We start from the raw sequence: 19232 nt of genomic DNA on the forward strand, positions 1-19232 counted from the left end.
GGAACCTGAAAAGTATACTTGATTGTTCTTTAAAAACAAACTCTTTCACAATAAGGAAAAGCAGAATTACAGGCAAATACCTCTCTATTTTTGTTAGACTCTACGGGGAGGGAAGGGAAGTGTGGGAACAAGTTGATTCTCATGATTGGGGGAAGTCTTTTCTATCTGATGGGCAAACTAACCCAAACACACACTAGGAAATTAAAAAAAAAGAGAGAGAGAGAGAGACTACAGCTAATAGGGTGATTCAGGGGAAATCACATCGAACTTGGAGTCAGAAGCTGGTTGCATTTTCTCCATTTCTTGAAAGCTATGCAACCTTGGACAGATCATCTAGCAACATTTAATTTGTTGGTAAAATAAGGATAATAAAATCTCCCTTTCTTAGTTTATTGGTCTGTGATAAGATTCAAATAAAATTATAAATATATAAAATGTATATATATATATGTTATATATACAACTTTGAAGTCAATAAAGCCTTATCCAAACGTAAGACATCATTTTTATTACAAAGAATGAAGTCATTGGAAGCAGACTAGAGAAAATGATGAGGTTTAATCCGCTGCTCTGTTATCTTGCCAGATACAAAGGTATCTGAAGCGTGGGAGGTAGCAGGGATTTCCACGACATAGGAGATCATCATGCACTAAACAGACGAGCCCGGCTCCAAATAGGTGTGCTTGTACGTAAAATATTTATGTCGCCAGTATTTTATTTTATAGTAGCAGTGTTTCTCAAAGCATTACGGTGGAATTACCTGGGGTGCTTGCTAAAAAAGTGCATACCCCAAGGCACGGCCAGCCTTACTCTGAGGCGGGGAACCCAGGTCTATTCCCTTTACAAAGCGCCCAGGTGATTCTTAAGGACACCGGTGTTGAAGACTGAGTACAGTATGGAACGTGCTTCAAGATACGTCAATGTAAGTTAGAAGGTTTTTACTTGAGAAGGACTTTCACTGAATACAACTGCTTTGGTTTGTAAGGCATTCCTTCTCCTTTGTGAGGACGAGCTTTGATCTCCCACCCCTCAAGAGCCATGGGTGCCACAGACGGCAGACGTTATGGGGCCGTCTACGGTCGGTGCACAGTCTCATCTCTGAGGACCTGGGAACACAAGGGTAATGAGCCCTCATCGTCATCTCTTTTGCTTCCACTGACTTCTTTTTCTTGTTTTTCTGTTATAACTAAAGGTTTGCCTCCCTAAAGGCAAAGCATCCCATGTAAGCTTCGTTTGTAAGCAGCCCTTCTCAATTTTTATGTATGAAACAGCAGCGAGAACACAGGTAACGGCATGTGCAGCCCCTCGATGAGAACTAGTGTTACTGTCAGATTTAGCCCTTGGTTTTCTTTTAACATAAAGAATATTGATTTGGGGGTTCGGGGAATGTTAATTATGTTTTCAACTTTTGAACTTCTGAACTTTGGGATTTTTTTTTTTTAAAGGAACAAATTACTCTTCTAAGGTAGGGATGAGGTTCATTTTGTGAGTTGCCTCAATTCTTCCCCTACTTTGTTGGAAGCAGCTGATTTAATTACTTTGCTTTATTTTCACACAGAAATATGACCCAAGTCTCAACGGTGCCACTGAAGTAATCGTGCCCCTAACAATATTGCAGACTTGTGACCCACCACTACGTAGTTGAGTTGTACCCCAAAATCATAAAGGGCAGGGCGTGTCACCGCAGATGAGAAAGGCAGGCAGAGGTGAGGGGAAGCAACCCGTCTCCAGGAGGAATGACAACTGATCAGGAAAGGTTATTACTCATCAAACACAATGCTAGGTTCTATCCCTGTGTGCCTCATCTCACAGGAACTTGATGAATGAAGCATTATACCTATTTTAAAGACAAGGAAATGGAGGCACCGAACAGTAAACCAGCCTAAGGTTATGCAGCGGGTGAATAACAGAGCTCATGAATAAAAAATCAGCTTTTTCCAAAGTACATTTTTTAGTTGCAAAATCTATGATGTTTCTGACACGTTGTCATCCTCAAAATTACGCCTGGATAACCTATTTTCCAAAACCAGGGATTTCCTGACTAGCTCATAGACATAATTAAATGCAATGACACAGATGATAATGTTTGGTGTTTGGCTTAAGAAGAAAATAAATTCCACATTTTCTCTCCGGGCTGGGCAACTTGGAATTAATAAGGATGTAATTACACATAGCAGCACCAAGCTGCTGAAATGCCCCCAGTGTGAAGAGAAAATATACATTTACTTCCAAAGTAGAAAATGATGCTGTGGCAGTTTGTTTGCTTATCCAGCCAACATTCGTAAGACACCTACAAAGTGCCCAGCCCTGAAAGGGGACCTAGGAATGGAAACCTGAACCTAGAAATGCTATGGAATAGAGGTAAATAAATGATAGTGACTTCCCCAGAGGATAGCTGAGAAAGAGGGAGTTTTATAAAATAGAGGATAGACTGTTTTCCAGTTTGGAAGCAGGCAGGTCTCTGACTGGTACCCCTGCTGTCTTCATGAAGAAAAGTGACCTGCTCTTCTCCGAATGTCCTATTGGAAAAGCAGGGCTGGGAGAGCCCCAGTCACTGGGAGGCCTGCCCCTGGCCTCACACACCATCAACTGTGCCCATCGGATGCCTTGTGGGGTAGATGGTGGAGTGAGTGTAGAAGGGTCCCTGAAGCAGTTCATTTCTCAAGTGGAAGAAACAGACTGAAATATCCCAAGCCATTCCGCCTTTCACTGCTCACAGAGAAAGAGAAGTCTTTCAGCACAGAAAGCGGAGTTTAAGGGACTGATGGAAAGGGTCCAGGCCATCTGGCACCTCATGAGGCGCCCTGAGGCAGAAGCTCGTTCTCCAGGGGACTGTCATTCCAGCTAAACCTTCACAACAGACTGTGGGAAGTGGGACAAAGTCTGGAGAGGCCAGGGGATGGGAGAACCACACAAGGTGTTCTCCTGGCTTCCTCCTTCTCACTCCCACGCAGTCTTCACGGTGCCCTCACACCCATGGGGGGCCCGTCCTGCCCCCACGGTGTTCTCACCAGGTTCAATGTCCTAAGAGGGGCGCACCTGGCCTGTGGGGTCCTACCTGCCCCTCCCCATCTCATCCTTTCAGCTCCCATCTCCCCTCCCACTCCCCACCACACAGAACCTGGTTTCAGCCACACAGAACTTCTCACCACTCCTTATCCTCTAGAATGTTCCTCTTGATCACAGTTTCAGGCCCAGAGGAAAAGCTTCCTGGTCCATGATCTTTCCCCAACTCCCCAAAGCTCCTGAGCAGAAGAATGAGTTGCTTCCTCTCAAATGTTCCCACAGCACTTTGACCACAACCCGACCACTTCCCATGGTGCCTTATTATAAATGTTCCATTTCAGTGGCGAGATCATAGTAAGTCTTGTAAACAGAGGGACTCTCATTTTTTTCACCTCCATATTCCCAGCACGAAGCACAGTTCCAGGGCATGTAGTGAGTCCCAGTAAGTTTGCTGAGTGACTGACTGACTGACCGACTGAAATAATAAGGTCATGCTAGTCTCCACCTCGCAACCCTGAATCATACTTAAGAGTATTTTTTTCTGATCGTCCCACTTTGACACAAATCCCTGCCAATAATACGGCACAATTAGCCTGTGACAAAAAAGGATCAATCTGAGAACGCTTTCCAAATGGAATGTGATACATCTCTAGAGCCCATCTCTTGGTGACTCTGTGGGAACAGCCTTCCAAGGGTTTTGTTTCTTAGACAGTCTAATAAAGCAACCATACTCCAGGCTTTCTGATATCTCCACCTTCCCCATTCCAAGAAGACACAATTTACCATGAGATCTTCTCCATTCACACCTTTTGTAGCCTTTTCTTTCTATTTTACATTTCCACAAATATTTATTGAGCACCTACTACATACTAGGCAGTGGTCTAGGATCTGTGGATAGAGTACTGAACAAAACAGACAACAATCCCTCATTGATCTTTTTACTCTAGTGGTGGAAAGAGCCAAAGAAGATAAACAAGTAAAATGCATAATGTGCACGGTCATGATTGGTCCTAAGGAGAGAAAAAAACAAAGCAAGACACACAGATAGCTGGGAGAAGAGAATTCTAGGCAAAGGGCATAGGGCCTGTGGTGGGAGTGTGCCTGGCATGTTCAAGAATCAGCCAAGAGGTCACTGCAGCAAGACTAGAGTGAGCCCAGGAAGGCGCGTGGAAGAGAAAGGCAGGAAGCTAAAGGCATCACTGGAGGAAAACAACAACAACAAAAAGCCATGGAACAGAGAACCCCGGTTTGGGAAGGACGTAGTATGTGGATGTTGAAATCAGTAAGAGTTATGCCAGGAGTATTAGATTAGGAAAAGTGACTATGAGCCAGGAGCTAAAAGGTTTAAGAAATCAGGGGAGGGAGCGACCGGAGGGGTCAGAGGTGACAGCAGCGAGGGTGATGAGTGGTTTATTCTGTTGGTATTAGATTTAAGAGTGGGTGATTTCAGGGGGCAGGCAGGGGGGTTGGTTTGGAAGGGGCATTGAGGAGACAGGGGACAGGGATGTGAGACAGAAAGGAGGGACCAGGGGGCCCCGCAGGGAGGCAGAGTCCTCAGGGTTTCACAGGAGGATGAAAATAAACAGAAAGCCCAGAGAAGAGGTTGCAGATGTCCTGATCTTGCTCAGGACCGACTCTGAATATCCAAAGGCCCAGGGAACAGCTTTCAGGGTTTAGAGAGAGTGGGGAATGCAGGCAGGAAAGGCAACTCTGTTCTTACTTCCTGACTCACTGTCTCCCTGTTTTCAGTTTTTTATTTTCGTTTTTTCTAGCTGATTTGTCCCTCTCCATCCTTCTTCTATATTTGCTCATTTCTTGGCTTATCCTAAGATTTCCCGTCCTGTTTTTTCTATTAGTAGCAATTTTCTCTTTCAATCTCCTTCCTGGATTATCATTCTCTCTGTTTCTGAGTCTTCCTTCTGTATTAGCTTTCAACATTTCCTTGCGATGTGGATCATCTTTTTCCCCCCAAGCTTTTCTCTTTTCTTCTTCTTGGTTTTCAATCCGTCTCTCTAGGAATGACCCACGTGGTTGTTTGCTCTAAGGATGCCTTGAACGCCTCTGAAATTTACTACTGAGACTACGCTGTCGGTTGACATCCTCGGCACCTAAAAACGACCCTTTCCTCACCTGGACTTTGACGGGTTCCATCCAGTGCTCCAGAGTGTCAGCAGTGACGTTCTCAGGAAGAATGACGGGATCACTGGGGGGGATTACACACGACGGGGAACACACTGCACCTGAAGGGACAGAAATGTACAACGGACACTTGAACTTCCCACAGCTCAGCCTTTTCCTGGAATCAACAGCTTTGACTTTTCAAGAGTAATTGGTTCCTACATTATGGGTCACCACATTAGCACGGCTATAGGCAGGGCTCCTGCCGCTCTGCTGTGTACCTGCAGGGACACTTCTACACCAACTGCTGAAGAGTCACCACCCCAAGCCAACTCCCTTGCCCCCAGTGCTCTTCTTCTTTTTGGTCCAATACGCCCCCTCCTCTGGAATCCGTGAATCTCTGTGTGATGCAGCAATACAAGTTTTAGCTCCTGGTCTCCCAGACTTCCAAGACCCCACTCCAGGACTCTGGCCAGCCAAAGTCTATCCTGATTCGTTGATGCCTTTTAAGTACTCTCAGTATCATTATATGTACTTACAGGATTTCCTGGAAGCTTATAATTGCAGCATCTACTACCTAAAAACTTTACTAGCTGGGGAAAAAAAATGGCCCAGAAATTATGAAGGCAGATTTATAACGTCTGCTACACTGAAGATCATTACACTGGCAGCCAAGAAACCTACGTGATTAAAGAGGAAGCAAGGGGAAATCAGAAGCAGAGATTTTGGTCATGTATTGGCCTTTTGAAGGAAAATCTTGCTCTAGTTCCTTGTATGTGGCATCCAAGTAGCTTCTAAAATGCTATTCAAAGAAGACACAGTCTCAGTGTTCTCTGTTTTCTCCTCTAAAGAGTTGATGATCGCCAAGTCTCTTTTCAGCTCTCACTATCTCTATTCCTGTTTTTTGCTAACTTGTATAATAACTCAAAGAGTGACATGACTCTTAAAGACTCTGTATATGTAAGTGTACGACATACTAATGTAGAAACTGGAGGGTAGGGAGATAAGAATTTTCTCATGAAACACCACACAAGAGGCATAGTCGAAGCACCCCACTACTCCATGTCTGACCCAGAGATTTCTCAGTGCAAAAGCAACTTGAAGATGGAAAAGAACATCTCAGAAACTGACAAGCTTTCTCATTAACTTGAATTATACCCACTGGCATGACCCAATTTATAAAATTAAGCTTACTCGTGCCATTCAAAACTTAGGGTTAATCTCACAAGAACTTCCACAAGCAGTATCTCTTTTCTAGGATGCTTACATTCAGCCAGAGCAGAGTTGAGTCAATATCACTTTAAACCAGCCCTGGCCACAGAGATTTTTAATTTCAGTTATTTCATTAAGAAGTTGCCCCTAGGTTCCGGATCCTGATTCCCTGCACAGAAAGAATGGCTGCTGAGCCAGACAAGCCAGAGCAATCTCAAACTGTTCCTTTCAGGAACTCTCTGCTCCAGTAACAACAGCAGAGAGAACGGAGGAGGCGCCCGGCACATGCGCGGTATGTGGCTACACTTTTCCACCTTTCCTCTTGGAACTACTATTCCAGCCACAAATCAATCCACTTTCAGCCTGCAGCGAAGAGAGTAACATGACCAGACACTATGCAAATGGTTCAGCAGCGGCACCAACATTCCACACGTGTGGAGGAGTAAAAAAAATAATATGAATTTGTCATAAATTTCATTTTTACTGAAGCGACTAAGAGTCAGCTTGCATTTCCATCCATTCCTCAGGGAGAGCAACGGATCTGATTCAAGATCCAGCCAGGCCTAATAAAAGGATTACTTGGGAGCAGAATTCAGCATCGCTTCCCAAACCTACCAATCCCGTATCCCTGTTCACACTTGTACTCCACGAAATTCAGCTCCGAGGTGGGTGGTGGGCATTCCCCTTGCAGGTTCTCACACAACTTGAACTCCTCAGTCCACAGTCCCTCCTTAGTGCAGAGGATGGGGAGCTAGAATATCAGAAGTCAAGAACATATCCATTATTGTTTTGCTCACTTACTTTAGAGTGAGGACAAAAGTGGTCTGATTAAATTTAGCGCTCTCCAACTTTAAGAACCCAGACTAAAAGATACTATTGAAGTAATAAACCATGTTGTTACAGAGTGCCCCTTCCCCCCAAAAAACAAGTCAAGACAATTTTTTGCTGTTTTGATGTGAAGAAATCATGAACAATTTTGTCACTAATGAAATTCATTAACAAAGTTTCCTCCTTTGGATATAAGGATATGGTGAGCTATCAACTGTGGCCCATGTATTCCGAGATTTTTTTTTGGAAATTTTTTCCCAGACGGTGTTGTTTTGCATTGGTCCGTTCATACGATCCCACAAATGCTGCTTGTGGGAACTGTCACATTTTTTTCAACATGAGTTTAAGTCAGGGAAACTAATTCGTAATTTTTCTGAAGGTGCTTTCTGCCTTTCTGCTTGAATGGACACATCATCGTTGCCTTTGATCTCACCACAGTTCTATTTCCTTTCTCCACGTGTGTTCTGGTTTGGGCAACTCTTGGCTTCACATCTCCGGGAATAACAAAGTACGTTATAATGCAGAATACAGAGAACAGCACTCACTCACAAAACCCAAGAAAGTAAGATTGTAGAATTAGAGATAAGTCTCCCTTTATCTGGCCAACTCCTTAAACGATCAGTGCAAACAAATGTGTTTGGTTTCTCAGGGGTCTCATTTCACGGAGTGTTCTTTTCACATCTGTCCTGCACTGCTTACCTTGCAGTGTTGGACACTGAGCTCAAGACATGTGCCAGGAGAGCAGGCAAAGTCCTTGATCTTTGCCTAGGATGTCTGCTTAACGTCCTGTCTCGTGTATGTGGGTGGTACTTGCAAAGAGTCTAAAATAAAACTGATTTTAGTCACGTAACCACGATAAGACTGTGGTTTTTGTTTGAGACCTCTCGCGCCAAAATCCAAGGGAGAATAAAAGCCAGACACCGTTTTCAGCTTTGCCTTTGCTGAGGAATTCGTGTTCATGACTCTGGCTCTATTAAAAAGTGTAATACCAGCATTTCCAGGCAAGTTAGGTCGGAGGAAATCACATCACCAAATCAGAATCCCAGCATTTTTGCAATTTACTCGGGTACCCAAACCATCAGGTCTTTCTTCTTATCCAGAAGGAAGTTCTGAAGTCAGATGAGAATATTCCGAAAACGTGGTATCTTCTGAACCCCTTATAGATTAATGTCAACACCCATGGTTAGAATGCCAGCTCAGTAAGGCCCTGCCTGTTGGGATCCATTTAGATCATTTCTACTCAACATTCTTGGATTTGTCACCAAGATTAGAGCACAGCCTGATTCAGATTCAAGTTCAAGTCATCTTACCCTTTTGCTTTCCTGGTTACAGTTGAGCACACACTGGCTGCCGAGCTCAAAGCCATTGGTGCATTCATACATGCCTTCAAAGACCGGAGAAGGGGGCTCACACACCACTGGGATGCAGCTTCCTCGCTCCCAGATGCCACCCTCCAGGCACTGTATCTTCAGGAACTTGCTGATAAGACATAACACAAAATTGCCCATCAGAATCCCTCAAGGAGATTACGGGAGAAGACTGGACCGTCAGTAACGTGGGATCAGGATTCGCAAAGAGGGCCAGTTGGCTCTTGTTAGCCAAACATCCTACTTCTCCAGCCTAATTTCTGAATCATGGAAGGAAAAATGGCAATGTGCACTTCATAGCAGTGATAGCATTAGCCGTTGCATAGTAATATTTGATATGTTACTCTCCAGAGAGCTTGGTAAGTGTCAGGGCAGCGTCTAGATTTTTTACAGTTGGGTTTTCTTTAAGCTTTTCATCCTGGAGCAATCTCACCCCTATGTGCACGGGGAAATACCAGGGAGGACAGAGTACAGAAGAGATTATCACAGAGGCAGGGGACTACCCTGCAGTCATTTGAGGATCATCAGTGTTAATATGGTAACAATTAATGAGGCTGCCAGTATTTATTGGTTCTCCAGAGAGGGGAGGGTATGGGTCTTCTTTTAAAACAGAGGCTCTTCCCCTGAACTTCAGAAGGGCAAGAGTCTTGCTGGAAATTACTATGGTCACTTCGTTTCCTTACAAGTCCATTTTTTTTCCTGGAAAGCGTTCATCGCTTTCATCAGATTCTCAAAGTAGAGGTGACTCAACACTGTCCTGGAAGAACTGCCCTTCCTTCTCATGCACAGCTCCGGCCTCCAGCCGGAGAGGCTGCACGTGAAGTGGGCGGCAGTCAGTAGAACTAGGTCTTGCCACTTGGAACTCCATTCCATCCCCCTTCTGACCCACTGCCAAGCCTGAAGGTGCTTTCCATTCTGCTGTTCTAACGCACCCGCTTCTGATTCAGAACACTCCTGGTTACACTTAAGCTTGTGATTCTAAAACAGAAATAATCCTTTGGCTGTTGAGTCAAACACATGGTGGCCTTAAATTCTTATTTTCCAGTATCACGATGCCCTTTTTAAATTTAAAGATGACCACTGTCCACACACTTTTAATGGGCTATCGTACTTCTGTACAATGTCTCCTGCACGCTTCCCCACTATTCTAATCTTACACTAGCATAACATTTGTCTCCTTATTTCATAAATGTCTATCTGTCTGCCTTTCCCACTAGGTTGGAAGCTGTCTGAAGGAAAGACTGCCTCTTATTCTTGTTTTGAATTTCTAGGAACTAAAAAGTCTGTCTTATATTAGGCATTGATTAAATATTTGCCAACTTGAATTATTTAACCAAAATTCAGTGTGTTAGGCACACTTCAGAGTACATTCCATATTTTAACAAACCAAATCATCAGAATATTCCTAACAAAATAGGAGCATCACTCCCATTTTGTAGATGAAACATACTCAGAGATGTTCAGTAATTAGGCCAACATCCTACAGCACAGAATGCAGCTGATTTCAAATAATTTAGATATATTTTAATAGCTTAACATATTTTAACAATATCCACTTAGATATTTGTGGTGTTTAGTATCAGTTATTTAGAGTTATGCCTTTATTCTCAGTAATATTTTAAGATAGAAATCTGATTTTATGACTAGAATTTGTTAGCGTCATAGTTTATGTGGACATATAGCTACAATCTGTTAATAATAAATACTATTTTTGAGCTGTATTTCAGGTGTTTGGCAAGACACCTACGTATATCATTTCATTGAATCCCCCAAACGGCAGTTAAAAATAAATATTATAATCCACATTTCAGGGAGGGAAACTGAGCCTGAGAGATGGAAAGCTAGCTCAAATGCCCGTCCGCAGGAAGAGCTGCAGGTAGGACTTGGAGCTAGGTCAGCTCCTTGAACCTGGGTCAGATTCAATCACGCTTTTCATGTTCTACAATCCACTTTGAATATCAATAATGTCTCTAGCCTATTGAACAGCCCTTTATCCTGATGCCCCATTTATAAGTGTGGTGAAAAAAGAAAAGATTCATTTGAAATTTTTGCACTGAGTATAAAATGACATATAGAAAATCGCACAAATCTTAACACACAGCGCAAGAAATTTTCATATGGGAATACATTTGGGTAATCATCATTCTGATCAAGACGCAGAGAATTTCTAACCCCCTTAGAAGTCCTCTTCCCAGCTGAACCTCCCCACCCCCAGTTGAACCAGCCCACACTATTCTGACTTTCCTCAGCATAGATCGCTTTTGCCTGTGTTTAAACTTTATATAAATGAAATCACACCCTAGGCACTCTTCAGTATATGGCTTCTTTCCCTAAAGAAGGATGACATTTAAAAATATCTTCTTAAATCTATTTTCAAGGAAGGGCTTGCAGTTCTTTTTTACTATAACGAAGTTCCTTTTTGTTCCTCTCCCGGACTGAATATTCTACTCATTTTTCACACCACAGAGTTTATAACCTCCCAGGGACTCTCTCCTTTCTTCCACCTCCCACAGATGAAGTCCTTCCCCTCCCTCTGCTGAACTGACACCCCCAGCTGGAGAGAGCAGGCAATACCACAGATACCAGGGGAGAGGCAAGGCTGTAAACCTTGCATGTCAGCATGGTTATAAAGGAAAACCCTTGCTTGGCCAGGATGACAATATTTTGACTTCGTGTGGTATTTTTCTCTGAATTGGTTGGAACACTTCAACTGTGGAAACAGTCCGCCCTTTCCTTGCCTAGAGTGGAGAGCCACTCAAGAATGCCGATTTCATATATTTCGCTGCCAGTTTAATAACCTCAGGGGTGAGGGTAGAGGGATCAGACTTGGCTGGGGAAGAGTGAGTTGGGTGCTGTGGGTGGTACCTGGACAACGTGACAGGCCCTGCTGCTGTAAACCAGCAGTCACCTCGCTGATAAGGGAGGTCGAAGGGTGGAAGGTAGCAGGGGAAGCGGCACGGCTCTCACTGGCGCCCCTGGAGCCCAGAGAAGGCACTACAGGCAGGAGTGGGAAGAGGGTGTGAGACAGTCCTGAGTTCCTAGGAAATCTCCTTTCCTTTCTACAGGAGTTCTTATGCCCCTCAACCTCACGGAGTCTCCTCACAGTTTCTTCCCCCTTATCCAGGGGCTGGCTTCGGTCTGTCACTCAATCAGATCACACAATTTGGGTCCCACCCTCAGACTTCTCACAAATCATTTGACTGGTCAGTCCTTCATGGCCGAATAGCCAGGGCTGTCTCACGGGCCCCATGTCGATGCCTGTCTGTACCCTCCTATACCCGCTTACAGAATGAATCTTGAGATCCCATGATATGGAGCTTGGCATTTGAATGCCATGGGCTGGTTCTGGCCATTTTGTTCAAAAAGGGGCTGTGATTGTGGTAGGAATTCAGGGTGTCCTCTGCTCCTCCCAGCTCTAGGAATTGTGGTTTCCACGTAGGGTCCCTGAGGAGGACCGAAGCCTCTAGCAACGGCAGGACTTTAACTTCCAGTGGTACCACAACTGCCTCTGCGTTTCTTCTAGTCTGATGACTCTGGGGAGTAACCTCTGGCCTTCATCAAATCCTTAATGAAGAAAGTTAGTTTATTCATAATGGCCCAACTCCTTCACAAGAAGTGTGTGAATCAAAAGCTAAGCGATACTTTTTAAGTCGCGAAGTGAATAGGTTTGTGTTTCAAAGAATGATGGCGTTGGGTACGAGACAAAGCACACAGGCAGGCCCTCACCAGGACAGAGGTTCCAAAACTTCCTTGACATCCTAGGGCAAGTGCCTTTCACATGAAATGGTCTATACTCACTCACCATCAGCTCCCTATGCTTTCCTCATCCCAGTAGAGTAAGGGAGGCTAAAACATCTCATTTTACAGGCAGGAAACTGCACGTTAATAACGATGGGGTGACTTGCCCAATGCCACACAGCAAGCAAGTCACTGGCAAAAGCAAGAACAGAATTCAGAGCGTTGAAATCATAACATAACACCCGACCATTAGAATAATGGTTTCCAAGTGGCGTTGGTAGATCAGCCCCATCAGAATCATGTAGGAACTGTATTAAAAAACAAAAAACACAAAAAACAAACACAGATTGCCTAAATCTCCTGGAACAGGCCTCACACCCTATATTTTAAAGTTTGTCAGCAGTCTTACTATGTAGGCCAGGTTGGCAAACTACCTTAATATCGATGCTACTTTCCTATGCTAGTCAAAATAAGCCGTTAAGTGTAGAAAGCAGAGAGCAGGATCCCCCAGCTGAGAAGAGCGGCCAAACGGCTGGACGCTTAGCAAAGACCAAACAGGACAGCTACAGCCAGACAGCTTGCTCTGTAAACGGTTACCATGAGGAGTCGGGGGTAGGGGAAGGTTTGTATTTATTCTCCCTCTAACGACTCCAGACAAATCACCACAATTTCCAAGTTAGAAGATGCCTCTTCCAACTTCCAGAACTTGTGGTGTCCACCTCGGGCCGAAAATCCAGCTGCGCTCTTTCTGCTTCTTACCTCGCTGCCAGAAATAAAGATCTTGTAATCAAAACTTGGCTGAAAGCGTGATTGAGGCTGCCTGAGGCACACATGAGCCTACCCCATCCTTCTATCACCCCTGCAGGGTTTTCAAAAGTAATATTTATTCTCCATTGGAGAAAATAAAAAGATGATTGTTGCATCCAAGGGAATTATCTTGTCTTTACTGATCAAGGGCATCTGGTGTCTCCAGTGATAGTCTCTCATGAACAATAATAATAATAACAGGAAAACAAAAGGCTATTGAGCACACAAGCGCTAGGAATTGTGCAGAAGGATATCCATGTACATCCTTTTATCCTCAAGCCCATCCTGTGTAAGAAGGACTATTGTTGAGTTCTTGATCTCCACCCATGCTCTTCTTCAATCATTCCCAGCTCAGTAAATGATACCACCATCTACCCTGTTGCCCAAACTGGAAACTTAGGAGACATTCTTGATTCTACTCTTTGTCTCAATCTTACCTTCTTCCCAGGCTTCCAGGTGATCCTATTTAATTCATCAGCGAGTGCTTTTAGTTTGACCTCCCAAAGGTCCCTGGACTCTGTCCTCTGACCTCTGGCACCTCCACTGCCATGGGCACCAGCCCACATTCCCATCTCTCCCTTCCTAACTGGAGACTTCACTTCTCTTCCAGCTCCCTTCCTATCCACCCCGCAAACACCCGTCAGAGGGATAGGTCATAAAAACAAATAAATAAATTAGAACATGTCATTTCTCTACTTAGGAAATTTCAATTGCCTCCTGTTGCACAAAAAATGAAATCCAAACTTTCCCACTTCTCACTCCAGAGGTCCTGCGTGATCCCCATGTCCCCACTCTCTCTGACTTTATCCTATGCCTTATTCACCTTATTTAATATGTTTTGTCCACATTGGACCTAGAATCCCAAGCACAGCTCAAGCCTATCCAGGGAGGCTGTATCATTCTCTCTGCTTGTGATTTTTTTTTTTTTTTTTGCTGCTCTTCCAATCTAAGAATACTTTTGCCACCCTAGAGCATCCTTATTTTACACCTCTACTGTTGTTGGTTTTTAATCTCAGCACCTGTATATTTCTGCACTGAACGCATACTCTGTAATTATTTTGTTTGTTGCCTGTCCACCACACTGGAATGTAACCTTGCTGAGGGCAAGACCTTGTCTATTATTATATCCTCAGTGCTCAGCATGATGTCTGGTACAGAATAGGTGTCAATAAACAATGGGCCAATGCATGTATCAATGTTTATTTTATAGAGGAAGTGAGTAGGTTTAGAAAAGTAAAATAACTTGCTCACTATTACCTAACTGGTTAATGGCAGAGCAGGGATCAGGACAGGCAGACCTCATGTTACTGAGCTTTGCTGTACTGTACTTCACAGGTACTGCAGTTTTTACAAATTAAAGCTTTGTGGCAACACTGTGTTGTCATATGATGTTAGCATTTCTTAGCAAGGAAATGTTTTAAATTAAGTTACATACGTTTTTTTAGACATATGCTATTGCTTACTTAATGGACTCCAGTAACACTGTAACTTACTTTATTGAGATGTTCACTTTTATCGCGGCAGTCTGGAAATGAATGACCCATATTTCCGAGGTCTGCCTGTATCGTGATCTGTCTGATGCCAATCCCCGCGTCATAATATGGAGGCACTATTGTTACTAGAAATAGGGCTGCAGCTAAATTACCTCCCTTTACTTCATGCCTTTGTACCGAGTATCTCAAAGTCCTACCACATACGATATCCCTAAAAAGGAGACGTAAGGGCAAGGAGTAACTGCATGACTATTTTCATTGTACAGGTTAGGGGACAGAAGCATTAACTAGTTGAATGCCTTGTGTGACATACTGTCAGTTTCTGAATTGAAATTAGCAAGCCTCTTGGCTCAGAATATATTAGCCCCTTACTGCTTACTGTGTGGGTCCCAGAACAGCAGCACTGAAATCACCCAGGAGCTTGCTAGGAATGCAGACTCTCCGGCTCCACCTGGACTGACTCCGTCAGAATCTGCATTTTAGCAAGATCCTCAAGTGGTTCCTCTGCACATGAAAGTTTCTGATTAAAGTACTGATCCAGACCGTTTTAAGAGACACGGTCCTCTACCCTACCCCAGACAGAACCACTAGCACTTCCAAACGCCAAGCCAGCTTTCCTCTTAACAAACTGCAGATCTGGTTTCTCAAGCCAACATCCTAAATGGAGAGCAGAAGACTCCAGGCATAGCTAGTCCGTGGCCAGTCGCCGTGACCCTGCGCTCTCTCACACCGGGACTCCCAGGGTCCAGCCCCAGTCCCCTCTGCTGGATGAGACAGAGTATCAGGACCATCCTACTAGACACATTGGCATTGACCGACCTTTCTTCCCTGACTCAAAAAAAAAGCCTGTAACTTACAAAGATCGTCCTCCAGGTAAAACAGAGCCTGTCTGTCAGAATGAGCAGCCTGCTAACCCCAAAGCATGTGGTCAGTCCTATTTCTAAGCCCCACCTTTCACTTCTATCTTTGGACTGTCTGCTGCTACCTCTTAGGTTTCCAGATTGGCAGATGCAGTAATGCCCTGCCCCCAGGTCGCAGCACCTACCTCACGTGTAGGGCGCCTTCCTCCTCTCTCATTGCCACTGCGCTCACTGTCCAACCCTTAGCCTCTCTCACTTCCAGTTCAATAGCCCCCACTTAACCTTTATTCTGTGCGTCTCTTGGCCCCCCTCATACATTCCTCACACAGCTGGCAGGGTTACCTTCCTACTAAATCTGCTCAGGTTACCTCCAGACCTGAAAACATCCTGAGGTTTTTGCAATGCCTGCAACTTAAAGCTAACATGGACAACAGCTATTAACATGATCCTGCAGAATTCTACTATTTATTCCCTTCAGTGTGTGTTGGAGGAGCTGGTGATTACACTGAAATGCAAGGGTGAACTGAGTCTAAAACATGGAAACATGACATAGAAATCTCTTGCTATCATCATCTTTTTATCAGGTAATTAGGTTTATTTATTTAGACATACTTTTTCATGAAGCTACAGGGGATTGAACCAGCGCATGCTAAGCACGCGCTCTACCACTGAGCCCTACCTTCCCCCGAAGTGAAGTATTTTGAAGTTAAGCTATATACATTGTATAAGTAACATTTAGTTTCAGGCATACCTCAGAGGTCTAGTGAGTTTGGTTCCAGACCCCTGGCAATAAAGTGAATATCACAGTAAAGCGAGTCACGTGAATTTGCTGGTTTCCCAGTGCATGTAAAAGTTACGTTTACAACATACTGTAGTCTACTGAGTGTCCAATAGCTCTATGCCTAAAAATATATATATCTTAATTTAAAAATTCTTTATTGCTAAAAAATACTATCCATCATCTAAGCCTTCAGGGAGTCATAATCTTTCTGCTCGTGGAAGAGTTGAAATAGTGGGAGAATTACCCAAATGTGATGCAAAGACACAAAATGAGTAAATGCTCTTGGAAAAAGGGTGCCGATAAAGTTGTTTGATGCTGGGCTGCCACAAACCTTCAATTCACAAAGAATGCAGTATCTGCCAAGCATAATAAAGTGAAGCACAATAAAACAAGGTATGCCTGAATTTGTCCACTCATACATTCGGTCAACAAACATTCGTTAAGCACCTAGTGTGGGCCCATGCATTGCATTAGGTCCTGCAGTTGTAGAAGCAAATACTAATACTGCAATGAGGCCAGAAGGCTGACCTGTGGGAGCCCAAAGAGGGGCATGAAGGAAGGATATGTGGAAATGAAGACTTTGAGAAGGTTCATTATGTAGAGAAGGAGAAAGGCCTGCCAGGCAGAAGGAACAGTGCACACAAGAACCAGCAGTGTGCAAGGCAGCGTGTGCTTACAGCCTTGGCCTGAAGTCTAAATGGAGAAAAGTAGGCATGTACATTTCGGGCAGAGCTGGGGAGGGAGAAGAGCCTGGGGGAATCAGATGGGACAGAATTCTGGCAGAAAAGGGCCACAAATTGTATGAATTCCACGTCAGAGGGTGGGTTCTCTCATTTGTAAGGAATCCTTTCTTTGTAAAGTTTCCGGCTGAAGAAATCTTCCAGGCATCGTTATATTCTTGCTCCTGGTCAGTACAGCTCAAAGACAGGCACGCTGGAAAGTGCTCACAGGATAGACGCACGTGCACACCCTCACCTGGAAACCCATGAATCCCTCACTGCACGTCACTGTTGCTCTTCCAGAGGGCAATGCTCTTTACAGGGCTCCTTGTCCAGAAACCACAGCAATGATAAGACCTGAATCCACTAACGAGTTCTCAGAACTTCCGGCAAGCTGTGACCCACGGAAGGACTTCGGCATTTGCACAGGTGAACCCTGCATTTGCCTCATCCCCCTGATGCGGGCTGGAATGAGAAGACTGATTACCATTCTCCTTGCCAGTTTTCCCTGACTGAAGAGGAAGAGTCGGAGGTCAGAGTGCCTTCAGCAGGCTTTTCGTGGCTGCACCGGGTAATTCCCATCAAGAAGATGGTGTGCAGAATGGTTAAGAGCGGATGACTTGGAATCAAGAGACTAAGCTCAGACTCCAGCTGTGGCTCTTCATAAGCCTCTGACTTTTAATAAATTATCTATCCTTTCTTCTCTAGGGTTTCCTATCTGAAAAATGGGGATAATAGTGGCTTCCCTACAGAGGCATTAGGAGATTATACAAGTCAGTGTGTATAAAGCAGGTGGGACGATGCCTGGCACATACCAGGCTCAGTAAGTAGCAGACATTATTAGCTCTGATGGCCAAAGGGTCTACTCGGCCCCACCTCTCTCTCGCTCTGGCTGTCTCCCTCTGTGTGTGTGATATGAGGGTGGAATGTTAACATTCTCTTCTGTCTTTCCACCCTACTTAATTCTTCAGATTCTTGTCCCACCCATCATCCCTTCAGGACACAGTTCATAAATCAGTTTGGCCTGACTGGACTCCATCACTCAAGAGCAAAGGCAAGATCACAACCAAAATATTCACCCACTTGGCCAAAGAAGGGGTTAGCAGGAGCCTGAGACCGAGGATGGGGTAGGAAAAAGGAAGTGTAGAAAGGGCATCAGGGAGAGAAATTCTGGGTTGAAGAAAGTCCTCTTGGCTTATACATAATATCCCAGCACTTAACTCATGCTAGACTTTTTAAAATTATTTTTCCTGATTAATAGAGAAATTGGTGGTCAGTATAACATTGGAAGAGGAAGGACAGTTTTACAATAAGGTGCTCCCTAGCTTGGGACTGAAGGTCACAGGGAAATTTACAAGTTTAACAAGCGCTGTGTTCAAAGTGAAGGCTGTGTGCCAGTCGCCAGAGCCCTGTGAAGCCTGCAGTGGCAAGCTGGCCGGTACCCAGGTGTGTTTGTGAGTGTCCAAGGCTTGGAGCAGAGGTCCAGTCGCTTTCACGCCAAAAGAGGCTGTGATAAATTAGCCTAAAGCTCACGTTATCCTACAATGGCAAAGAATTGAAGATTCCGAGGATAAACTTTGAATGTGTTTACTATAAACACTAATTATAAAGCCAGACAATGTCTTAATGGAAAGAAAACAAATTTCCATTTCTCACAGACGCATGGGTGTACATAAAGATTACAGTGTGTCCCTTAATTGGCAAATCATAGACTGCACATGTGTCCCTACATATGTAGGGTTAGCGTTTATTCATCTATGTGTCTGCACAATGTTATGACACAGAGCTTAAAAAGTAGGTAGATTATTTTACTGAATTTTCTAAGTTACAAATCCAGGACTCTTAAGAAGTTTGAGCATTTGCTTCAACTGCACACTTCATTCCCTTAGCCAAATCTCTCTTTCCCTTCCTATGGTAGGATAAAACCAGTCGAACCTCAGAGAATCAGGCTATGGTTCAAAAAGACCAAAAAAGCCTAAAAATTTAGGTAATGTCTCCAGGACATGCCCTTCCCTTCTCCTCCAAGACCAACCAGACCGTATTTCCCACCTTAATTTTTGAAGTACGTCCACCTCTATCCTGTTATTTGCATTTCTTTTCCCCCACATCCCCCTTTTTCCTTTTCATGGTCCACTTGAAGCCACTGAAGTATTTGGATAAGTCACTGAGTTGACAGTGGGATGAGATGAAACACTCAGAGGGGGTTCTGATTGGCAGAGGGAAGAACATGTATTTTCCTTAATTTAATAAATTTTCTGTTTTAATGTGTGTGTTTCCTTTATAGGCAGGGAAATGCACACCCC

General features: G+C 44.1%; 1 protein-coding gene and 1 long non-coding RNA gene across 3 annotated transcripts in view; one reads left to right on the forward strand and one right to left on the reverse strand.

Annotated features, from left to right (window-relative positions):
* The window catches only part of PAPPA2 (pappalysin 2), a 249137-nt gene that overhangs the window by 46529 nt on the left and 183376 nt on the right, over positions 1-19232 (reverse strand). For both annotated transcript variants that reach the window (XM_032463680.1, XM_006187282.3), the window contains exons 18-20: positions 8475-8643; positions 6952-7087; positions 5137-5246 (exon numbers count right to left, since the gene is read on the reverse strand). In XM_032463680.1, the coding sequence (XP_032319571.1) occupies positions 5137-5246; positions 6952-7087; positions 8475-8643 (415 nt within the window). The remainder of the gene's footprint in view (positions 1-5136; positions 5247-6951; positions 7088-8474; positions 8644-19232) is intronic.
* LOC116658638 lies at positions 482-19084 on the forward strand. Its single transcript, XR_004313861.1, has 3 exons — positions 482-492; positions 1619-1622; positions 18786-19084. It is a non-coding gene; the product is annotated as an uncharacterized LOC116658638 (long non-coding RNA).

Source organism: Camelus ferus, chromosome 21 (genome assembly GCF_009834535.1).
Source record: "Camelus ferus isolate YT-003-E chromosome 21, BCGSAC_Cfer_1.0, whole genome shotgun sequence".
Taxonomy (NCBI): domain Eukaryota; kingdom Metazoa; phylum Chordata; class Mammalia; order Artiodactyla; family Camelidae; genus Camelus; species Camelus ferus.